The 21,623-nt window shown below is 40.1% G+C and overlaps 1 protein-coding gene across 2 annotated transcripts in view; it reads left to right on the top strand.

The window, feature by feature from the left end:
• Positions 1–21,623, top strand: part of GMDS (GDP-mannose 4,6-dehydratase) — a 648,570-nt gene that overhangs the window by 539,816 nt on the left and 87,131 nt on the right. For both annotated transcript variants that reach the window (XM_046005991.1, XM_046005992.1), the window contains exon 9: positions 11,728–11,824. In XM_046005991.1, the coding sequence (XP_045861947.1) occupies positions 11,728–11,824 (97 nt within the window). The remainder of the gene's footprint in view (positions 1–11,727; positions 11,825–21,623) is intronic.

Raw genomic sequence — 21,623 nt, 5'->3', positions numbered from 1 at the left:
ATTGTAGTGGCCATGAGACTTTAAGCCACTTCATGACAAAGACCATCTAGCTTATTCATACCTGTGTCTTGCACCTGGCTTAGCTTACTAGGTGCTCTTAATAGGCACTTAATAGGTGTTCAGCGAAGATTGATAGGAGGTAGGAGGAGAGGAGATGGATAGATAAGGGTGGGCGAATAGGGGAGGTACAGATGACGGAAGCCCTAAGCTATGACTTGGATTCATACAGATGTCAAGCCACAGTCCTTAAATTGCACTTTCCCACCACAGCCCCTTGGTAAGACCTCCGTTCCTTTTTCTTACTCCTATAAAACAGAAGAAACTCCACCTGTATTCTTTGCGGGTAGACAGGACACCCCAGCTGAGTTAAAAGAAATAAAAATAAAGCAGGTAGTTTAGAGCCTGGTTAGCAATCCAAGCAAGGATAACATAGAAACACCAAGGCTCACTTAAAAACTAGTGGCCCATTTGAACTTCCCTTCACTGCCATTTTTACATCTGAAAGGAACCATCTCTGGGCTTTTTCCTTTTTGATCTTTTGAGCTATCCTCCTTAGACATCATGACCACACAAAACTTTTTTTTCATTGAGTTAATCATACCAACGTGATTTCTCAAAGATAAAGCATAAGGAAAGACACTTTGAAAGTACAATTTAAGTTTCACAGTAATACTGATAAAAAGAAGAAAGCAAGGAAAACATTGACCAATCAAGAACTCTTACTGGTAATAATGTCTGGGAGGGGCACCCCAGGAAAATGACAGTGACCTTTTAAGAGGACACCACACCCGTTCTGCTTATTCCAACTGTGTGAAATAGAGGTGTCATCTCATGGCCTTCCTGAAATTGTTCAGCCCCCTAAACTCCTTTCTCTCCACATTTAAGTTGCAGCTTATACTGCCTGCCTGACTCCTGGTGTAGAGATTCATCTGTTGGCATTAACAAGAGGCCCATGATATGGAAAGCACAAAATAAATGTATTCGTTACTCTAACAAGTAACAGGAAGAGCTGTGTAATGGATTGAAATTTTACACTTTTTGGTGTAGTTGGTTATTCATTAATGGCATGTAATAGCTGAAACCTCCTTACTTAGTAACAATTATCATTATTAATGTAAATTAAATGGATTAAGACTGAGCATGAATGGAGTCTACATTTCAATAGCAATGTTGTCTTTCTGTGCACAACTTAAGTTCTCATACACACATGCTACAACCTTTACACTAGTGTTGTTTTTTAGAAATTAGAGTAGGAAAAAAAAAGGAAATTAGAGTATATTTTGTGATTATAACAAAGGTCCCCTGAACATAAAAATTGTACTCTGTCTTCCTCTCCTGTTCCACTAACCGGTTGCCCCTTACTCCTTTCTGGGAACAGTCCCTCCCCCTGGCCTTAGGCTTCAGCCCTCTTGCCTCCTCAAAAAACTATCAGTTTTCTCTCCCTTCAGGTGTCTTTCATGACTCCTTCCCATCAACATCTTGACATTGTTGATGCCTTATATTGTTAAAAAAATGCATCCCTGCAAATATGCATTCCCTTCAGACACTGCTCTTCCTTTGTTCTATCAAAAGGTACCAAAGAGTTGCCTCTTCTCGCCACCTCTTTCCCTCCATTCCCTTCTACACCTACACCTCAGTCTACCTTTTGCCCCATCATACGGTCAAAGCAGCTCTTTCTACCCTCCCCAAGGACTAGCACTGCACTAAATCCAACGGACCTGTTTCAGTTCTCCAATTCTGGACATCTCCCCATTGTCTGGCATTGTTGATGTGCTCTCCTTTCCTTGGCAAGTGCCCCCTTTTTCCTCAGTTCTACAGTTTGCCTACAGTTCGCTCTACAGTTTGCCGGCTTGTTCCCGATGGTTCCTCCTCAGTCTTTGCAGATTTGATCTACCTGCCGCATGAGTGTTTTCCTCTGTGGATGTGTTGGGAGCTGGGGAGTCGATGGAGTCATAACATCAGCTCCTCCGGTTGTTGAGAAGACAGAAGGGAGGAGAGGTGGAGGAAGCACTGGGTCTTCAGCAGGGGGGAGGTGGGGCTGAGCTCAGCCTCTACTTAGAGCTCCCTCCACTTAGAGGGAGTAGATGGGAATGGCCTTGGTCTGTCAGAGTCCGCTGTTTGTAAACCTAAACTTTGTTTAGGATGATTTTTTTTTCCTTCCTTGTTGGGGTTTCTTTTTTCCAGTTACCCAGGCACATAATTTAAATTTTAGTCATTGCATGGGAATTGTCACAAATCTGAGTAGTCTCCCACCCTCTACCCCTGCTTCCCCATTTTCACAGCTATTGCTACCCACTGTTTGGGCCATTCTTTGGGTGCGTTCTGTCTGGAAATGTATGCTCTTCTGCTCTAGTAAATTGTCTTGATTTACCCCAAGAAAATATTTGCCCTGCTCTATGTTTTTCTGTTCTCTTTCTGGAAATCCTATTGCACTCTATTATACTCTTTTAGCTGATTACTTTGGCATTTACCTTCAATTTTCAAAGTAAAATGTTTTTATTTCTGGTTCTTGATTTTTATCCTCTTCTAGGTGTTGCTATTGGCCTCCTTATCTTCGAAATGAGTGTTTAGTTTTCTTTTTGTTTTCTTTTCCTCCCCTTGCCCTATCCCTCCATTCTCTGAATATCCTATTATTATATTTTAATTGGAGGCTAGCTTAATATTCAGTGTTACATTTTCATGACTGATCCATGATATTCTTTCCAGTAAACCACAATTACTTTTTCTTTTCTATACAATTGTCATTTGTTTACCATAAAGCTAGTAATTTTCATTTATCTTCATTTGCATTATTTCCTATGTATTTACAACTAAATTTACCCCAGACCTTGCCCCAGCTGTCTAAATCACCTTTGAAGGCGTTCAGGCCTGTGGGTTATTACCCTCAGTTATGTCTGCCTGTAGCAGGGCCTCTGGAACCTTCCCATCTAATCCCATCTAGACTGGTGGAAAGTTGTCATTCTGTGATCTGTCTTCATTCTCATCTGGGAGGGTTCTCTCAGCCACTCTCCTGGGTTCTCTATTTCCTGGCATCTTTTTAGAGACTCTTTGGTTTGATGGAGCAAAACCTTAATTAGTTTCCTAAGAATAGTGTATGGAAAGCAAACATTTTTGACCAAGTATATCTGAAAATACCTTTATTCTGTCCTCAGAATTTAAAAGGTAGCTGATCTATATTTGTTGGTTGGAAATACTTTCCCCTCAGAATTGTGAAGGCCTTGCTCTGTTGCCTTTTAATTTATAGTGTTACTGTGGGAGGCTGAGAGCCATTCTGACTCCCTGTCCCTGTGTGTTCTCTCTCTGTCAGTCTTTCTCTTTCTCCTGTTCTTCTGAAATTTCATGTGACCTGAGTCCTGTCCATTATTTAGGGAACTCCATTGGGTCCTTTCAGTCTGGAAATGCATGCTCTTCTGCTCTGATCAATTATCTTGATTTAACTTGATTATCTGCACTGCTCTGCTTCATTTTTTCTGTACTTTTTCCGGAAATCCTATTATACTGACCTCTTGAGGCCATCTTCTGATTTTCTTATCTTCTTTCTAGTTTTTCATATCCCCATCTTTTTGCTCTCCTTTCTGGGAAATTTCCTCAATTTATCTCTAAAATCTTCTCTTGAATTTTAACTTTTCAATTTCTCAAATCTCTTTTCTTTTTTTTTTTTTTCCAGATTGTCCTTTGTTATATAGTATCATATTTTTGTTTCTTTGGTACCTTTTCTTGTCTCTGAAGATATTAAGATGGAATAGGAGAGTTTTTCTCTGTTTTGTTTTATTTTTTAATTACCTTTCTGCTTTGTTCTATTTCCCCCAAGTTGCAGTTTTTCAATTCATTTGTGATTTTTCTTTCAAAAATGTGGTTTTCCTTATACATCTGTCTGGTAGTAGTTGGTTTCCTGTTCATGTTTAAAAGTGGGGGCCTGGGACACCTGGATGGTTCAGTCAGTTAAGCGACTGCCTTTGGCTCAGGTCATGATCCTGAGGTCCTGGAATCGAGCCCCGCATTGGGCTTCCTACTCAGAGAAAGCCTGCTTCTCCCTCTCCCTCTGCCTGTCACTCGGCCTACTTGTACTCTCTCTCTCTCTCTCTGTCTGTCAAATAAATAAATAAAAATCTTAAAAAAAAAAAGTGAGGGCCTACCAAAATTGACAAGACAGTAAACAACAAGTGTTAGGATGTGGAGAAAGGGGAACCCTCTTCCACTGTTGGTGAGAATGCAAGTTGGTGTAGCCACTTTGGAAAACAGTGTGGAGATTCCTTAAGAAATTAAAAATAGAGCTGCCCTATGACCCTGATTTACACTACTGGGTATTTACCCCCAAGACACAGATGTAGTGAAAGGAAGGGCCACCTGTACCCCAGTGTTCATAGCAGCAATGGCCACAGTAGTGAAACTATGGAAAGAGCCAAGACGCCCTTCAACAGATGAATATATAAAGAAGATGTGGTCCATATACACTATGGAGTATTATGCCTCCATCAGAAAGGATGAATACCCAGCTATTGTATCAACATGGATGAGACTGGAAGAGATTATGCTGAGTGAAATAAATCAAGCAGAGAGAGTCAGTTATCATATGGTTTCACTTGTGGAGCATAAGGAATAACATGGAGGATATTGGGAGAAGAAGAGGAGAAGGGAGTTGGGGGAAATCAGAGGAGGAGACAAACCATGAGAGACTGTGGACTCTGAGAAACAAACTGAGGGTTTTGGAGAGGAGAGGATTGGGGATATGGGTGAGCCTGGTGGTGGGTATTAAGGAGGGCACATATTGCATGGGGCACTGGGTGTGATGCATAAATAATGAATCTTGGAACACTGAAAAAATAAAATAAAGTTTAAAAATAAATAAATAATAAAATAAAAGTGGGGGCCTACACTCTCACCACTGTTGTTCAACATGGTACTGGAAGTCCCAGCCACAGCAATCAGACAATATAAAGAAATAGAAGGCACCCAAAGAAGTCAAACTTTCAGTCTTTGCAGATGACATGATACTCTCTGGAGAAAACCCAAAAGACTTCACTGAAAAATTTCTAGAACTGATACAGAAATTCAGCAAAGTTGCAGGATATAAAATCAATGCATAGAAGTCAGTTGAATTTCTATATATTAACAATGAAGCAGAAGAAAAAGAAATCAAGGGATCAATCCAGACATAAGATACCTAGGAATAAACCTATCCAAAGAGGTGTAAGATCTATACACTGAAAATTATAGAGCATTAATGAAACAAATTCAGGATGACACAAAGAAATGGAAAAACATTCCATGCTCATGGATTGGAAGAACAAATACTGTAAAAATGTCTATGCTACCCAAAACAATCTACACAGTCAGCACAATCCCTACCAAAATACCATCAACATTTTTCACAGAGCTAGAGCAAACAATTCCAAAATTTGTATGGAACCAAAAAAGACACCAAATAGCCAAAATAATGAAATAATAATGAAAAAGAAAACTAAAGCCAGAGACATCACAATTCTGGACTTCAAGCTCTATTACAAAGCTGTAATCATCATGTGTGGTCCTGGCACAAAAACATACACATAGACCTATGGAACAGAATAGAGAGCCCAGAAATGGACCCTCAACTCTGTAGTCATCTAATCTTCAACAAAGTAGGAAAGAATGTCCAATGGAAAAAAGACATACTCTTCAACAAATGGTGCTGGGAAAATTGGACAGCCACAGGCAGAAGGAAGCTGGACCACTTTCTTACACTATACACAAAAATAAACAGAATCAATGAAAGACCCAATGTGAGATAGGAATCCATCAGAATCCTAGAGGAGAACACAGGCAGCAACCTCTGTGACCTCCTCTGCCACAGCAACTTCTTGCTAGACACATTTTCAGAGACAAGAAAAACAAAAGCAAAAATGAACTATTGGTATTTCATCAAGATAAAAAGTTTTCACATGGCAAAGGAAACTGCCAACAAAACTAAAAGGTAGCCTACGGAATGGGAGAAGAAATATGCAAATGTCTTATCAGATAAAGGGCAGGTCTCCAAAATCTATAAAGAACTTATCAAACTCAACACCTGAAGAATAATCCAGTCAAAATACGGACAGAAAACATGAACAGACATTTCTCCAAAGACAACATACAAATGGCCACAGACACATGAAAAAATGCTCCACATCACTTGGCATCAGGGATATATAAATCAAAACCACAATGAGATACCACCTCACACAGGTCAGAATGGCTAAAATTGACAACACAGGAAACAACAGATGTTGGCGAGGATGCAGAGAAAGGGGAACCCTCTTTACATTGTTGATGGGAATGCAAATGAGTGCAGTCACTCCAAACAGTATGAAGCTTTCTCAGAAAGTTAGAAATAGAGCTACCCTACAACCCAGCAATTACACTGCTAGGTATTTATTCAGAGGATACAAACAGTGATTCAGAGGGACACATGCATCCCAATGTTTATAGCAACGATGTCCACAATAGCCAAACTATGGAAAGAGCCCAGATGTCCATCAATTGATGAATGGATAAAGAAGAGGTCATACACACACACACACACACACACACACACAATATGGAATACTACTCAGCCATCAAAAAGAATGAAATCTTACTATTTGCAACAATGTGGATAGAACTAGAAGGTATTATGCTGCACAAAAGAAGTCAGTCCAAGAAAAACAAATACCATGTGATTTCATTCATGTGGAATCTAAGAAACAAAACAGATGAACATAGGGGAAGGGAAGGAAAAAGAAAACAAGATGAAAACAGAGGGAAGCAAATCATAAGAGACTCTTAACTAGAAAACAAACTGAGCGTTGCTGGAGGGGAGGTGGCCGGAGATTGGGATAATTGGGTGATAAGCATTAAGGAGGACCCTTGATGTAATGAGCACTGGTGTTATTTGCAACTAATAAACCACTAAATTCTACTCCTGAAACTAAAATAAATAAATAGATAAATAAGTAATTTTTGTTAGCTCTTCAGATTAAAAAAGTAAAAAAAATTTCTTTTTTTTTTTTTTTTTTAAATGGGAACCTAAGAGGCTAATTGGGAGTTTTTGAGAACATGGTTAGAGCTTGTTGACTGTGTCACTGTAGGGAGACCTGACAGGACCATTTAGTTGGAGCATCTCTGATGCCCAGAGAAGAGTCTTAGTTTCCTGCCTGGAAGGAGATACGCCTGACTGCCAGAGCCCTGGGGAGTCTCAGCATTCAGCACACATACCTCTCCGAATTTTTCCTTCTTTTCAGCATGGTGACCCCACCCTTCGCAAGCCCAGTGACCTTCAGTCCTGGGACCTTGTTCTCCAGGGAGGGTGAAGCAGTTGCCAAGTGATGTGGAATTTGGGAGGGGACTGGGCAGCACACTGCTTCTCAGGGAAAGTCATAATCCGCCCTCACTTCCTGACATCTGAGGGCTTCTGCAAGTGTAAATTGGGTTCATTCTCAGCTTCCCCACTGCTGGCTTAGGAGTCTGTTTTCTAGGGCTTCTGCTAAGTCCTTTAACACTCATCCATCTGGCTTTCCAGCTTCCAGAATTTGGTTTCTCTTGTCTCTTTCTTGTTCTTTTAGCCCTTGTGAGTTTATTCCTTTTTTGAAAGGGGCCTGGGGAAGGAGCAAAAGTGTACAAACCACCACCTTTATCCAGAACCTAGTAAAAGTTCTAGGATGACTTTATGTCATTTTCTAAATCATAGCCTCTGGCAACTTCCTATTTCTATACATGTGTCCTAATAAAATAGTGGTTTTAAAAATAATTCCTGAGCACTTTGTTGATATTCAGGTTGCTAAAAGGAGTGCCTCATCCCCTCCCTTACTTTAGCTGTGTCTCCTAAACTTAACACAGCTGACTTTGCTTTTGTTGTTCATTAAAGGATTCCTAGTTGAGTAGATTTTGATAGCACCTCATCTTGCCTTATTGTGCTTGATTCTGTTATTCTTGAATGCTTTCTATTGCGATTTAATGCTTATTAGGAGCCAACAGTGTATTTTAAAAATTGAATTATGCAGGGCCTCTGCCCAGAGAGCTGCTGATCTAAATTTGTGGGTAACAATTCCTGTTAGTTAGCTGAATCCTTGATTCCCTGTCAAGCCATCTTCTTTTCTTAACATCCCAGCTCTGCTTTGAGTCACAACATTGCTTGTTAGGACAAGTTAGCTGTTACCTTTTGCTTGTTAATACAAGTGTTTTGTGTATTGCTGTAACTGAATGTTTTTTGGCCCTTGGCCGAAACTTTTACTTACTGCACGCATACAGACCTACTGCAAATTGCAAAGTGGTTTTTGCCAACTCTGTTCTGCTTTGAGCCATTTCCTGGTTACAGCTGATTATTCAGTGCAACTAGATTAATTGTAGGGGCAGTGCCATGCCCCTAGAGATGGTTTGAACTGTAGACAGCGTTTGTAAGATGCCCAGAAGACAGTGTTCACACAGAGGCCAAGAAGGCTTGTGTGCCTGCAGTTCATATCCACAGGTGCCCAAGTGACACCAAACTTAAATCTAACTTGCAGATTCCTTCCATCAGTCTTTTTCCATTTCAACTACTCTTTACCAATCTCAGATGTTAGCATATGGCTGCAGAGTAGTCAGAGGGAATCAGTAGTAAATGGGAAAATTCAAGCTCGTCCAGCAATACAACCTGTTGGTATGAATGGGAATTAAATGCTTTCTTTTAGTTAAGCATGAGGATATACCATTAACTCATCCCCTAAAACAGGGTGAGCAACCTATGGCCTACAGGCCACACCTCACCTGTTTTCTGCTGTCCTCTACGGATGTTTTTATAGTTTTAAAGGGTAATTTTAAAAAAAAATGATGATGATGATGATGAAGAGGAAAAGGAGGAGGAAGAGAACAGAAGTGGGAGGAGGAAAGGGAGGAATATGTAACAGAGACTGTATGTGATCTGTAACACCTAAAATCTTTACTTTCTGGTTCTTCACAGAAGCTGTCAGCCCCTGCTCTAGGGACACAACTGGCTCTGCCTCATCTCTTTCCTGCCCCACATGTTCCCTCCCCAGTCAGAGAATGCTCTCCAGGTCTTGTGTGTTCATGTGTGGTTTCAAAGAAATAAATAAAATTAGGTTTGAACGTCCAGTTCTCACATTTGTGACATCTGAGCAGATTTATCAATAAGAAGGACAGTGTTCCCAATATGTATGTGTGCACGTGGATCAGCATGACCCGTGGTAGATGGTAGATTACATACCTAGCTGCTTTGGGGACGAACAGCAAAACTATGAGCAGGAATTTTGTTAACCCTTTTGGCTTAGTGGGAGATACCGTCAGGAAGACATGCTGAACTGGTTTCTCTTTGTGAGTACTAAATGGGAACCAGAATAAAAACATGCTTATGAGGTACAAATATCCTTTCACTTACTGAAAGCCTACCCAAAGAGAAGGCTTCACTTAAACATTAACTTCGGAATTAGGGAATTTTTAAAAAAAATAATGATTTTACTAGTTATTTTCCCTTGCTGTAGATATTTGTCTTTTCCTTAAGAGATGTACAGGGATGGGGCACCTGGATGGCTTAGTCAGTTCAGCACCTGACTCTTAGTTTTTGCTCAGGTCACAATCTCAGGGTCATGAGATTGAGCTTGCTGTGGAACTGGGAGTCCACTGGACTGGAGATTCTCTCTCCCTCTGCCCCTCCCCCTCCTCTTGCGTGCATGGGCCTCTTGCTATCTCTCTCTAAAAATGAATAACTAAATCTTTTTTTAAAAAAAGATGTACAGGGGCACCTGCGTGGCTCAGTGGGTTAAAGCCTCTGCATTCGACTCGTGTCATGATCCCGGGGTCCTGGGATCAAGCCCCACATGGGGCTCTCTGCTCAGCAGAGAACCTGCTTCCCCCTCTCTCTGTCTGCCTCTCTGCCTACGTGTGATCTCTCTCTCTCTCTGTCAAATAAATAAATAAAATATTTTTAAAAAGAGAGAGAGAGAGATGTACAGGGTTTATCACCACTTTAGGTTTTCTCATTTCACATTATTTTTAGTCTGCATGTTCTAAAGCATCCACATGCCATTTCCAGGTCAATTTACCAAAAACATAGCTCTGATCCTGACAAATTAGTCCAATTCATAGTAACAAATTAAACCAAGTAAACCAAGTCCCTTTTTGAGGCAACTAATTAATATAAAAGTCATAGGAAAATGCCAGTTGTACATTTTAATTATGTGTGTGTTCTTCATATTTGCCTTGAGTGCATTGGCAAATTCAGTGTACTTCTAAACTGATTTTTTTCAACAATGAAATATTATCCCTCTGCTGTAAAAAAGTAAATTGAGGATAGAACATTCAGATGACTGTTGGGGAATAAATCTTGTAAGGGTAGTTTATATCTCTAATACCCAACCTATGTCCAAATAAAGCCGTGATCAACAGTTATGTTCATCCTCAATAACACATGTGAATGACATAGTCAAGTAACTGATTTAATGTTCTGTTCTTTCCTTTGATCCCCACTATGCTCTGATCTAGGAAGCACACAAAATTGCCCTGTTGTCATAGGATTCATCTCCAACTGATAAAGCAAACCAGTTCTGAAAATAAGAATTGAAGTGAAACATTACTTTGTAATTTCTTTTCTTTTTTTCGTGAAAAATTTCATTTGCAAAAATAATTTAATTGTATAGTGCCATCTGATGTTTGGATATTAGATTGTAGAAATGCAGAGATTAGCATTAAACCAGTACCTTCATTTCTTTCAAAATGAAAACATACAATGGAATCCTGACAAGCTGGTCCTTAAGCTTATGAGCATATATTGTGCAATGCACCGTATAGACCTGAGCAGGGTACTGTTACCAACTGTGGATGTTTAATTAAGAAATCTTAAGTCCAAAGAACGTTGTAGCTGAATTGGAGATGCTAATGCATACTCTCTCAGCAGGCAGTAAACCACTCGTGTACTTATTGGAGGTTTAATCATCTGAGATTTATTAATGATGCCTACTGCTGACTGGGTAGAGCAAGGGAACTTATGTATAATACAAAGATGAGACTAATGGCTAATTTAGTGTATGAAACTTACTCCAAACTGGAATGCATTGAAGTTACAATAAATATCCTAAAAATATCACTACCGTTTTTTTTTTTTTAAATAAGGGGGACAGGGTGCCTGGGTGGCTCAGTGGGTTAAAGCCTCTGCCTTTGGCTCAGGTCATAATCTCAGGGTCCTGGGATCAAGCCCCACATCAGGCTCTTTGCTCAGCAGGGAGCCTGCTTCTACCTCCTCTCTCTTTACCTTCCTCTCTGCCTACCTGTAATCTCTCTCTCTCTGTCAAATAAATAAATAAAATCTTTAAAAAAATAAGGAGCACACAGAAGACATTAACTAATTCATAGTAATGGATGTTATCAAGAATAGTCTGAAGAAGTAAAGATCTTTGAAATCCCTGAAAGTTGCCCAATTCCTTATTCTGGCTACTCTGTTCATGTCTAAAGTCTTTTTTTTTTTTTTTTTTTTTTTTAACTAAAGTCTCCCTTCTGAAACCATCATGATTTTCTTAAAAAGAAAGAAAAGAAAACCTGCCCTTTAGAAGCAGATCTGGAATGTCTTTGAAAGTCACTGTTGCCCTGATAACACCCTTTACACATCAACTTGTATTCCTGTAGTTAATGAGCTTATACACTCCTGCAGAGAGAAGGCTGAGCCATCCCGGGGGACGGGGGACGACAGCATGGCAAAGGCTCCTAAGCAATTAAAGGCTCATTAAGTGTTTATCTCCTTTTCAGGTGGGAAGGAAAGAATGAAAATGAAGTGGGCAGATGTAAAGAGACCGGCAAAGTTCACGTGACTGTGGATCTCAAATACTACCGACCAACCGAAGTGGTAAGGACTCCCTGGCCACCCAGGGCGGGGCCACATTTGGCTGGCTGGCTGGCTAGCTGGGAAGATATTCTCACTGAATATCCATAGCTGGTCTTCAGAGCTTTCCACTGGGTTCCCTGACGTCCATCAGTGAACAGTTCCCAAACCAGAATACAGTGAATTGAATTTGAGATGTTATTCCCAACACATAATCCATTGCTTTATAAAGGGAGACAAATATTGACTGATGAATGGATGAGTACAAAAGTTTTCTGTGTTAAGAAATGACATATAGATCATTAGAACATAATGTCCTTCTTTCCTAAGCCAAAGAAATAGTTGATTTGAGAAATGGAGACTTCTATCAAAGGCAGATTTCCTTACATTATTAACTTTGATGGTTGATCCCTGATACCCACGGGATGTCAGACTTACAAGGCCCTCCATGACCTGCAGGATCTTGAGATCAGGAGGGCTGCTTGTCTTTCCGTACACATATGCACTCACACATGTACACACACTCACAGGCACACACAGTCACACATGTACACAATTCACATGCACCCACACACACCCACACAAACTAAGCCATAAAGGATCCCCCTGTACAATTTTTAAGATTTTGCTCACGTACTGTCCTGTCTATGAATCCTTTTCTGGTCAATGTACTGCTACCACTAAAATTTTCCTCCTTCATTTGTATGTACATTATACATTGTACATAATTATGCTACAACACCTATTATAATTTATTGTACTCATTTGTTTACATGACCTTCTCTTTACCAAACTGCGAATGCTTTGATAATAAGGACTTTTCTTTTAATATCTTAGGCTATAAAAAGTAGGTGCTTCGTAAACAATGACTGATCAGTGGATGAATACAAAAGTCTTCTGTATTAAGAAATAACCTATAAATTGTTAGAATGTAACATCCTGCTTTCCCAAATTTATAATAATTTCTAGCTTGGTGTTATCACTTCAATGTGGTCTACCTTCACACCATGTTGACAAAACCCAACATGTTAAGTATATCTAAAGATAATAGAAAGCAGCATCTTCAGAGAGAAATGTTCAGATGTTATCTAATGAAATATACATTAGCTGTGAAAATAGAACCCATTTTATATGTGCTTTGAACCAAATTCCTATCTGTTGAACAACATTTCAGAGATCAGGAAAAACCCAGTGAAGAGAGGCTGAAAGTGAGTAAGTCATCAGTAACCACCCTTTAAAATGTCTTGTTTTAAACAAAAGAAAAAACTTCATTTCATGGACTCTTAGACACAGGGAGAAATAAAAAGGAAAGGAAATAAGCAGTGCTCAGAGACTAGGGCTATAGAGTCAGTGCATTGTCCTGGCACAGGGCGTGGCTGGGTCTTTGACACACAGTGAACAATGGTTCCCTGTGCTAATGGCAAGTGGGTGTGCCAAGAAGAGGATGTGCTCGGTCTCTGGGGGAGGAAGATACCAGCACACTCCTGCTGACACAGCAAGGAGTGCCTGTCTGTGGAGCCCCCTAGCCACATTGCTTTTGCTCCCCTACCCCAAAGAGGTGCTACAGGAGTGCCATTTTTCTGGAACATGGCACAGATCACGTAAATGGATAAATTTGTTTCTCTCCTCACTGACAAACATTGTCATCTCAGAGTGGAAAATGTACTGAGCCAACAGAAACCTCAATCCTTGTAACAGTTTAAACACAGTTCTTTCTCTCTCTGACACCAAAATAGTTTCAAAAGCTAGGAAGTCATTAAGAATGGCTTGTCTGTCATTCTTACTCAGGCAAGGTGTGGGATTGATAAGGACAGAGAACAAAAGAATTTGCAGAACAGGAAAAGGACCCTCGGACTAACAAGACGATTCTTGGAGTCTGTATCGACCCCTCTTTCCTGTCCCGACACTGCATCCCTCCTGTCCTTTCTTTTGTTCATTCAAATGTCGTCATCATACCTGTTCTGCAATTCTGGTTACACTGATGTTGTTTGAACATAAGCGTGGCATCTTATTTCGTACACTTGCTTTAATTTTACGGCTGGAGCTCTCACCCCAGATCCCGCTTGATTTGGGATTCCCCACTTGATTTGGGATTTCTAGCTGCATTTCATCTTTCTAAGCCTTTAGGCTGCGTTAATTTGGTTCATTCCACTTCAACTTAGTATTCTGTTAGACAAGCTTTTATTGTATAGTGAGACTAAACTTTTAACCTCATTCCTCAGAACCAGAGTTTTCCCAAAACTTGGACCAGCTTGACAAACTCATGTTGAATTGCCTTAGGGGTGATAGTATTCCCCCAGTTGAAAGGGGACCAGAACTAGAGACTGACTTGTAAATGAGCTTTCACTTAGGTGTGGGGCCCTAGCAGCCAACACATGTAGAGTCATTCAGTGTGAGTCCTGAAAAGTGCCGAGCTTCTCTGAGCTCTGTCAGCACTCAGTGTAGGATGGACATGGAATTCTCCCATGTCTTAATTGGGTCCTCCCCATTTCAGTGTCTTAAATCTATTTTGCAAGTGACAGAGGCTTTTTTTCTTTCTTCCTTGAATTCTTTTAAAAGTTTGATCTCTGATCAGCTTGAATCATGTACCCTCCAAGATTTTCAGCACACAAGGCACTCAAAGCCAAAAACATAAACTAAATCTTCTTAGAGTGAAATGGTTCCAGAATGATTGATAGGGGAAAAAATACTATCAAGAAAATTTGAAAAAAAAATGTAATAAGAACATATCAGGTCTCAGAACATCAATATCCTAACGCACTTAAAGGAACATAGAATTTTATGGGGTTTTTTTTTTCTAATAAGATTAAGGCTAGTTTTTAAAAAGGCCCTTTACCCAGCATAGGGCAGCACTAACCCAAAAGAGGCCACCAATGATTCCATACAGAACATATTTGCATGTACCAGTAATTTCTGTCCTCATTGATTTAGCCACCACAAAACCTTAAATCTTGCTTCTGTTTCCAACATGGAAAGTCTTTTTGTTCTGAGCTAAGGGCTCTAGCATCCCATTAGAGCTGAATGAAGTCACATTCTTTTGGTTCTTTACCTATAAATCTCTGTGTCTCCTTTAAATGTTTGGGAGTTTTGCTTCTGTGAAGATCTTGATCCTGGAAATTAGACCTTAAGTCTCCCATTGCCCCCTGAATTCCAGTATTTGGTGATGGCAATATTAATATTTGAGTTCTGTGCCTCTTAAAACTCCTGTCCTGTATCTAATTTCCTATGTGTGCAACCATTTATACACAGACTCATTGTGACGTGCATTCATTTGCAGAGAAGAAGTAGCATTGTGCTTACGTTGGGGCCCTAAGGGTCAGACTGCCTGAGTCCAAAAAATGTCAATGAGTAGCTAGCTGTGTGACCTTAGGCAGGTTACTCAACTTCTCAGTGCGTCTGTTTCCTTGTCTTTAATTTAATTAATAGAAGAGCAAGAAGCTCATAGAAGGGTTGAAGAATTAATAATCATACAAAATGCTTATTAAAACAGTATCTGGCACATAGTAAAATACCCAGTATCAATGCTGTTATTATTATTTATTTATTCATTCATTCACCAAATATTTACCACACACTGTGTGAGGCCCTGGGAATACAGTATGAACAAAACAGATGCAGTCCCCCTGCCCACCTCGTGGAGAGTGTACATATAGAGGTATGCATTAGTTACTTAAATCTAGTACCTTTTGAAAAGTAGAATGATACATGGTGAATTTTACAGATTAACCACTAAAAAGTAGATAATGTATTATAAAGACTTCAGGCAAATATAAATAGGTACTTTGATATTTTTAATCTTGCTTTATCTTAATTTTTGTCCTTTCTGATTGTCTTTCTGAAGATTCAGTAGCTATTCACTGGTATGAAAATTTACAAATTTGAGAAAATTTATATTGATTTATTACTTAATTTAAACTAACCATGAAGATGTCTTCATTTTGTTTGAGAATTTTTCACTTGGAAAATTTGCAAAGGTTGGATTAATGAGAAATTCATCCTAATGTGCCAAATTTTTTTTTTCCATTTATTTGTTTATTTACAGCATAACAGTGTTCATTGTTTTGGCATCACACCCAGTGCTCCAAGCAGTACGTGCCCTCCCTATTACCCACCACCTGGTTCCTCAACCTCCCATCCATCTCCCCCCACCCCCCGCCCCTTCAAAACCCTCTGGTTGTTTTTCAGAGTCCATAGTCTCTCATGGTTCATCTCCCCTTCCAGTTTCCCTCAACTCCCTCTCCTCTCCATCTCCCCATGTCCTCCATGTTCTTTGTTATGCTCCACAAATAAGTGAGACCATATGATATTTGACTCTCTCTGCTTGACTTATTTCGCTCAGCATAATTTCTTCCAGTCCCGTCCATGTTGCTACAAAAGTTGGGTATTCGTCCTTTCTGATGGAGGCATAATACTCCATTGTGTATATGGACCACATCTTCCTTATCCATTCATCTGTTGAAGGGCATCTTGATTCTTTCCACAGTTTGGCGACCGTAGCCATTGCTGCAATAAACATTGGGGTACAGATGGCCCTTCTTTTCACTGCATCTGTATCTTTGGGGTAAATACCCAGCAGTGCAATTGCAGGGTCATAGCTAATGTGCCAAATTTTTAACCACACCAAAAGGTCAATCCACTTAAGGGGATTAAATAAAAGCTAAGTTTTTTGTTTTTTTGGTTTAGTGAAACTAACAAAAACCTTTTTTTCTGCAGTAATGGCCTAAGGGACACATTCACAGGCCAAAATTCCAATCACATATCTTTCATGAAAAATATCTTGACTTTAACACTACTAGATGATGTAAATTAAAGTTTTTCCTTGCTATATTATTCGTCTTAACGTTCATTTTGCTTACCATTGTATTTCAAGTATCCTCAATTGTGATTGTTTTTTGTTCTATTTGCTTAGATACTTTATGTTTATTCCAATTCTTTATAGATAGTAGAAAAATCATGAGTTAAAATCCAGATTTGAGAAAGCAATAACTTCAAAGAAGTCCAACAAGCTAGTTAAAATAACACCCTCCTTCAGTAAAAACATGTGGCCTGTTTCTAATCAAATTACCATATGCTTGTCGAGTTGTCCCCTCTGCAAACTTTCCCTAATATTTTTCTGTAAATGATGTTAAGTTAAATGGCCCATAATTGCTTGCTCTATCTCATAGCCCTGTTTAGAATAATGCTATGTAACACTTTCCAGACCTCAGGAATCTGATCTGTCACCAGAGGATGTATATAAATACCAGTTAGAGCTTCCCTCAGCTCCATCTCTGGGTACTGGGATTCTTGAAACTGTCCCCTTTCTCTCGCATCGCTGTTCTCACCACCTTCTCACACTTCCCCTCCCAGAGCAGGAAATTAGATCCTCCGGACTCGAACCCTTCATCTTCTCCAGCGCTGGTAGAGCCAGCTGATCTTCCCCTGTCCTGATCCCCTGACCTCCAAAGCTCTAATCCTACCCCTCTGCCCCTCCTTTTCTTTGTTCCTTGTTTTGACTGGTGGGAGCCAGGGTAAGAAGATGCAGTGAGAGCAAATTAAGGGCGAGTCCCTTTCTATCTGCATTCCTGGACCTGTAAAAGGAAAGACTGTTCTGTAAGATCCCTTCCAATATTCATATCCTAGCATTCTCTGCTTTTACAGCTATTACAGTGGAGTGGGATGCTAGCACTAATGTCCCATCATAATGCTTCCTCTGGACTTCTTACTGCTTGTATTTTATAAATAGTTTATATCTCTAAATCACTGTTTATGTATTTTAAGCCTCCCTCTTATGTTCCTCATACTAATCTTTATATCCTTCCTTAATCACATTGGCCTTTCCTGCCCTTTTCCTTCCTTGGACTTAACCAAAGGAGATTTAAGTTTCAGTCTCCTCAGTTGATTTTCAAATATTCCACTGTATGTTTTCCATACTTCATAGGATCCCATACAGAACCCCCAGGGGTGTATAACATTCCTCCTAAAGCCTGTGTTCTTTCCTTGGCTGCTACCCCCTTCAAGAGCATTTCATATCTAATGGAACAGTAATTGTGCACTTACTTATAATGCCCCCAACGTCCTATTTTTCCTTGAAACATTTTCTCATGCTTAGATCCTGATTAGAGCAGTGTAATTAAAGATACATAAAATCTATATGAATGTACATAACCATATACTTTCTCTTGTTTAAAAATATTTTTTGTGGGTCACCTGGGTGACTCAGTCAGTTAAGCGTCTGCTTTCAGCTCAGGTCATAATCCCAGGGTCCTGGGATTGAGCCTCACATCAGGCTCCCTGCTCAGCTGGGAGCCTGCTTCTCTCTCTTCTCGCTCTCCCTCTGCATCTCCCCCTGCTTGTGATCTCTCTCTCTCTCTCTCTCTCTGTCAGATAAGTAAATAAAATCTTTAAAAGCATGTGTATGTTTTTTGTATTTGTCCCGAAAACTCTCTCGTATCCTTATATAGATTGATTTTATTCTCTGCACCAATAAGGAATTCCTATAAAATCTGTATTTTTTTTTCCCAAAAAAGCTGTCCAGGTAATGACTACCCCCCACTTATAACTACATTGTTGATCTCCTGGCATCTACAACAGAAATTCCAAAATCTCAGAAATTTGGTTTAGCCTCTGCAGTTCCTTTTCTTCGGAAGAACAGTTAGTACTTAACGTTCCACTTCTACCTCAAGTAGCTCTGGTGCAGCTCACTCCGAGTATTGAGTTACTTTTGCGAGGCCCATCCATCACTGATGCGATCAGCTGTTCCCTCCTCATTTTCATCTGGCCAGTGAGATCTATATTCAGGAATTTTAGAAATCCCCATTTGTTTGTTTGTTAAACAAATTGACACTGTTCTTCCTATTTATCTTCTAAAATAACTATAATTCAAAATCTTTATTCGTGGAGATTTCATAGATAACACTAGCCATGGCTTCAGTCCTCCATCCTAGTCTGCTTTTTCCTTCCATTAAAATTAATTATTCTTCACCAAGTTTGATCCCCCCCCCCCACCAGTACTTTGTTTGCTGGAGGACACCAAATATTCCAGGTCTACCAAAATTTAGTCCATGTACATCTACTTCGGGCTCCTATCTATCTTTATGTTACCTTAGAGGCCTCCTGTTGCCTCATTCCCCAGGCCCTTGGCTCCTGGCAGACTGGTTTCTTCACTCACTGTCACATCTGTTAGCAAAGTTGAGAGCTCATTTGACTCCTCTGGTCAGAAACCTCCAAGCTGATATCCTCAGCTGATGGTCTAACTCAGTAGCTCTGATCTACCTCCAAGACAATTATACTTAATATAGATGGCCTGTTGGTGGATATCTCATTCATTCGGCTGCTGTTCAGTATAGGCACTGTCTTTAGTAGCAAAATCCAGTTTGTACCTTTTGTACTGCCGTGAAAAATTTGCTAGTTCCCTGGATAAGTCAGAGATGCACTGCTTCCTGAAAACCTGGTGTAAGAATCTCTAAACTTAGAAATAGATAGGTTTCTAGGTATTAAGTGATTCCTAATTTTAGGATTTATTATAGGAATCCTTTAAAAATAGTATGCTCATCGTGTATATTTAAAAACAACTCTTATTTACCTTTAGCATTTCTGAAATAAATCACTATATACAAAATAAAATATCCTTACAGGACTGAGGTCTTAGAGATTCCATTCAAGAGCAATGATTATTGAATTTCTACCATGGAGATAAGTCCTAGCAGCACTGTGAGAAATATGGATGAGAAAAGATGGATGAGATAAGGCTTCTGTCCAGTGGTAACTCTCAGACCAATGAAGGGGAGCAGCTAGGAAGCTACTTCCTAGGGCAGGTATAACAAGGAGCAAACTGAACCAGGGCAGCAGAGGTGATACAAACAGTGACAGATGCCAGGACATTGCAGAGATGGTGACCACAGGGTTAGGTATGGATTGGATGGTGACATGTGGACGACAGACAACAACTGACAGTGGCTCCCTGGCATGGAGGCTGAACAGTGAAGGCAGGTGCGAGATCATGCTGCCAGAACCCACATCAGAGACATAGCCAGAGGACTCGGTGTGCAGGGGGAAGAGTTGAGCAGTTCCCTTACGTTCATGCTGCCTTGGGGATACCCCTGTGGCAGCATCAAGCAGGTGCTGGAGCTGAAGGCCTGGTGTAAAGCAAAGAGGTCAGGTTTAGAGAAAACTGTGCGAAAGTCGGAGTTAAATCCCTGAGATGAGCTCCCTGAAAGAGAGCATGGCAGGTGGCAGGAGAGAAGAGCATGAACAGGGAGCTGGTCACAAAGCCAGGCAAGTTTGAATTCTAGGAGATAAGCCTCAGAAGCGTATTTTGAAAAAATGAGTTGAGAATTCACAAATCAAGCAAGTGGATCCAAGAACCTCAGAGCCAGACTGATGTGTCTCCCACCCTAGACAAGTATCCCCTGCCTTCGAGACTCCCTATGAGTTTATATTAACTGGCAGATGATTACATCTCGATTCAGGCAAAACTGAATTTCAGGTGTAAGCAGATGTAATTCAGATATAATTTCAAATTGATATGTTCTAGAAGTCAGGTTGCAAAGCATTTTAGAATTCTTAAAGATGAAAGAGCTTGTGTAAGTATAAGGTCCTTTGTGCTGCGTATTACCAGTTTTATTACTGTCATCATCATCAATTATGGTCATCTTCCACTGCTGTGAAGTCATTAGTTATCAAGAGACATCTGAAAGGACATTTTGAGGTCTTTGACGCCCAAGATTCTCTTTTATTTAAATATTTATTTTGTTTTGTATCTATAACTTCAAGCAGAGAAGGTTGTTGCTACTTGCCAGCTCTGTACTTCTTGATCCAATGGCAGAAACGATGATCATGGTGAGAGTAAGGGAGTAGAGTTAGCGACCGTTGCTCCCGACTCTGCCTAAATTGTGTATTGCTAGAAGCTGTGACAGTCCCTGAGGTCCCTAACAGGCTAGAAAGCAGCCACCAAAGAGAACACAAGTGAGCCATGATTCATGTTCATATTTCCCTGCCAATCAGACCCTTCACTCCTCCCTCGGAAATCTTCCTGCAAAAACCTATCTTTGTACTTGCTTCTTAGAACAAATTAGATACTACTTTTACTGTGTAGACTCTCTGTTGGTTTCCTATTACTGCTATAACAAGTTATCACAAACTTAGCAGCTTAAAACTACACATATTTATTATCTTATATTTCTCAATATCAGAAGTCTCAATTGAGTTTCACTGGGTTAAAATCGAGGTTTTGACAGAGCTGTGTCCCTTCTGGAGGCTCAAGTGTTCTCAGGCTGTGAGGCATTCTATGGGCAGAGAACATTTAATCACACCGAACCATTGCTGGATCACAGTGCTTTCTCTTGTTTAGAAAGCACATTATTAATCATGTTGAGGAGAAAGAAGAAATGAAGGACTCAGGGCACCTGGATGGCTCAGTTGGTTAAGTGTCTGACTTCAGCTCAGGTCATGATCTTCAGGTCCTGAGGTCAAGCCCCACATTGGGCTCCCAGCTTAGTGGGGAGTCTGCTTCTCCCTCTGCCTTTCCCCTGCCTATCCCCCTGCTTGTGCTCTCTCTGTCTCTCTCTCAAATGAATAAATAAAATCTTTAAAAATAAAAAAAAAATTTTAAATAGAAATGGAGGACAATAGTTCATTGTCAGTTTAAAGTTTCATAAATGTACATACTCAAAAAAACCCACTAACATGTACTTGAACAGCTGTAAATGAATATACACCATCCTTAAATCTGAGAGAACACCAGGCAAAGGAACAAGAAAGGAATGGGAGCTTTAGACTATAGTTTTGGAAAGTTCTGTGGTTTGAGAGAGAGAGAGAGAGGATGCATTCCAGGTTGGGGCAG

The sequence above is a fragment of the Meles meles genome, chromosome 5 (assembly GCF_922984935.1).
Source record: "Meles meles chromosome 5, mMelMel3.1 paternal haplotype, whole genome shotgun sequence".
Lineage (NCBI taxonomy): Eukaryota > Metazoa > Chordata > Mammalia > Carnivora > Mustelidae > Meles > Meles meles.
Note: the sequence above shows the minus strand (reverse complement) of the source record. Positions and strands in the feature narration are given on the sequence as shown.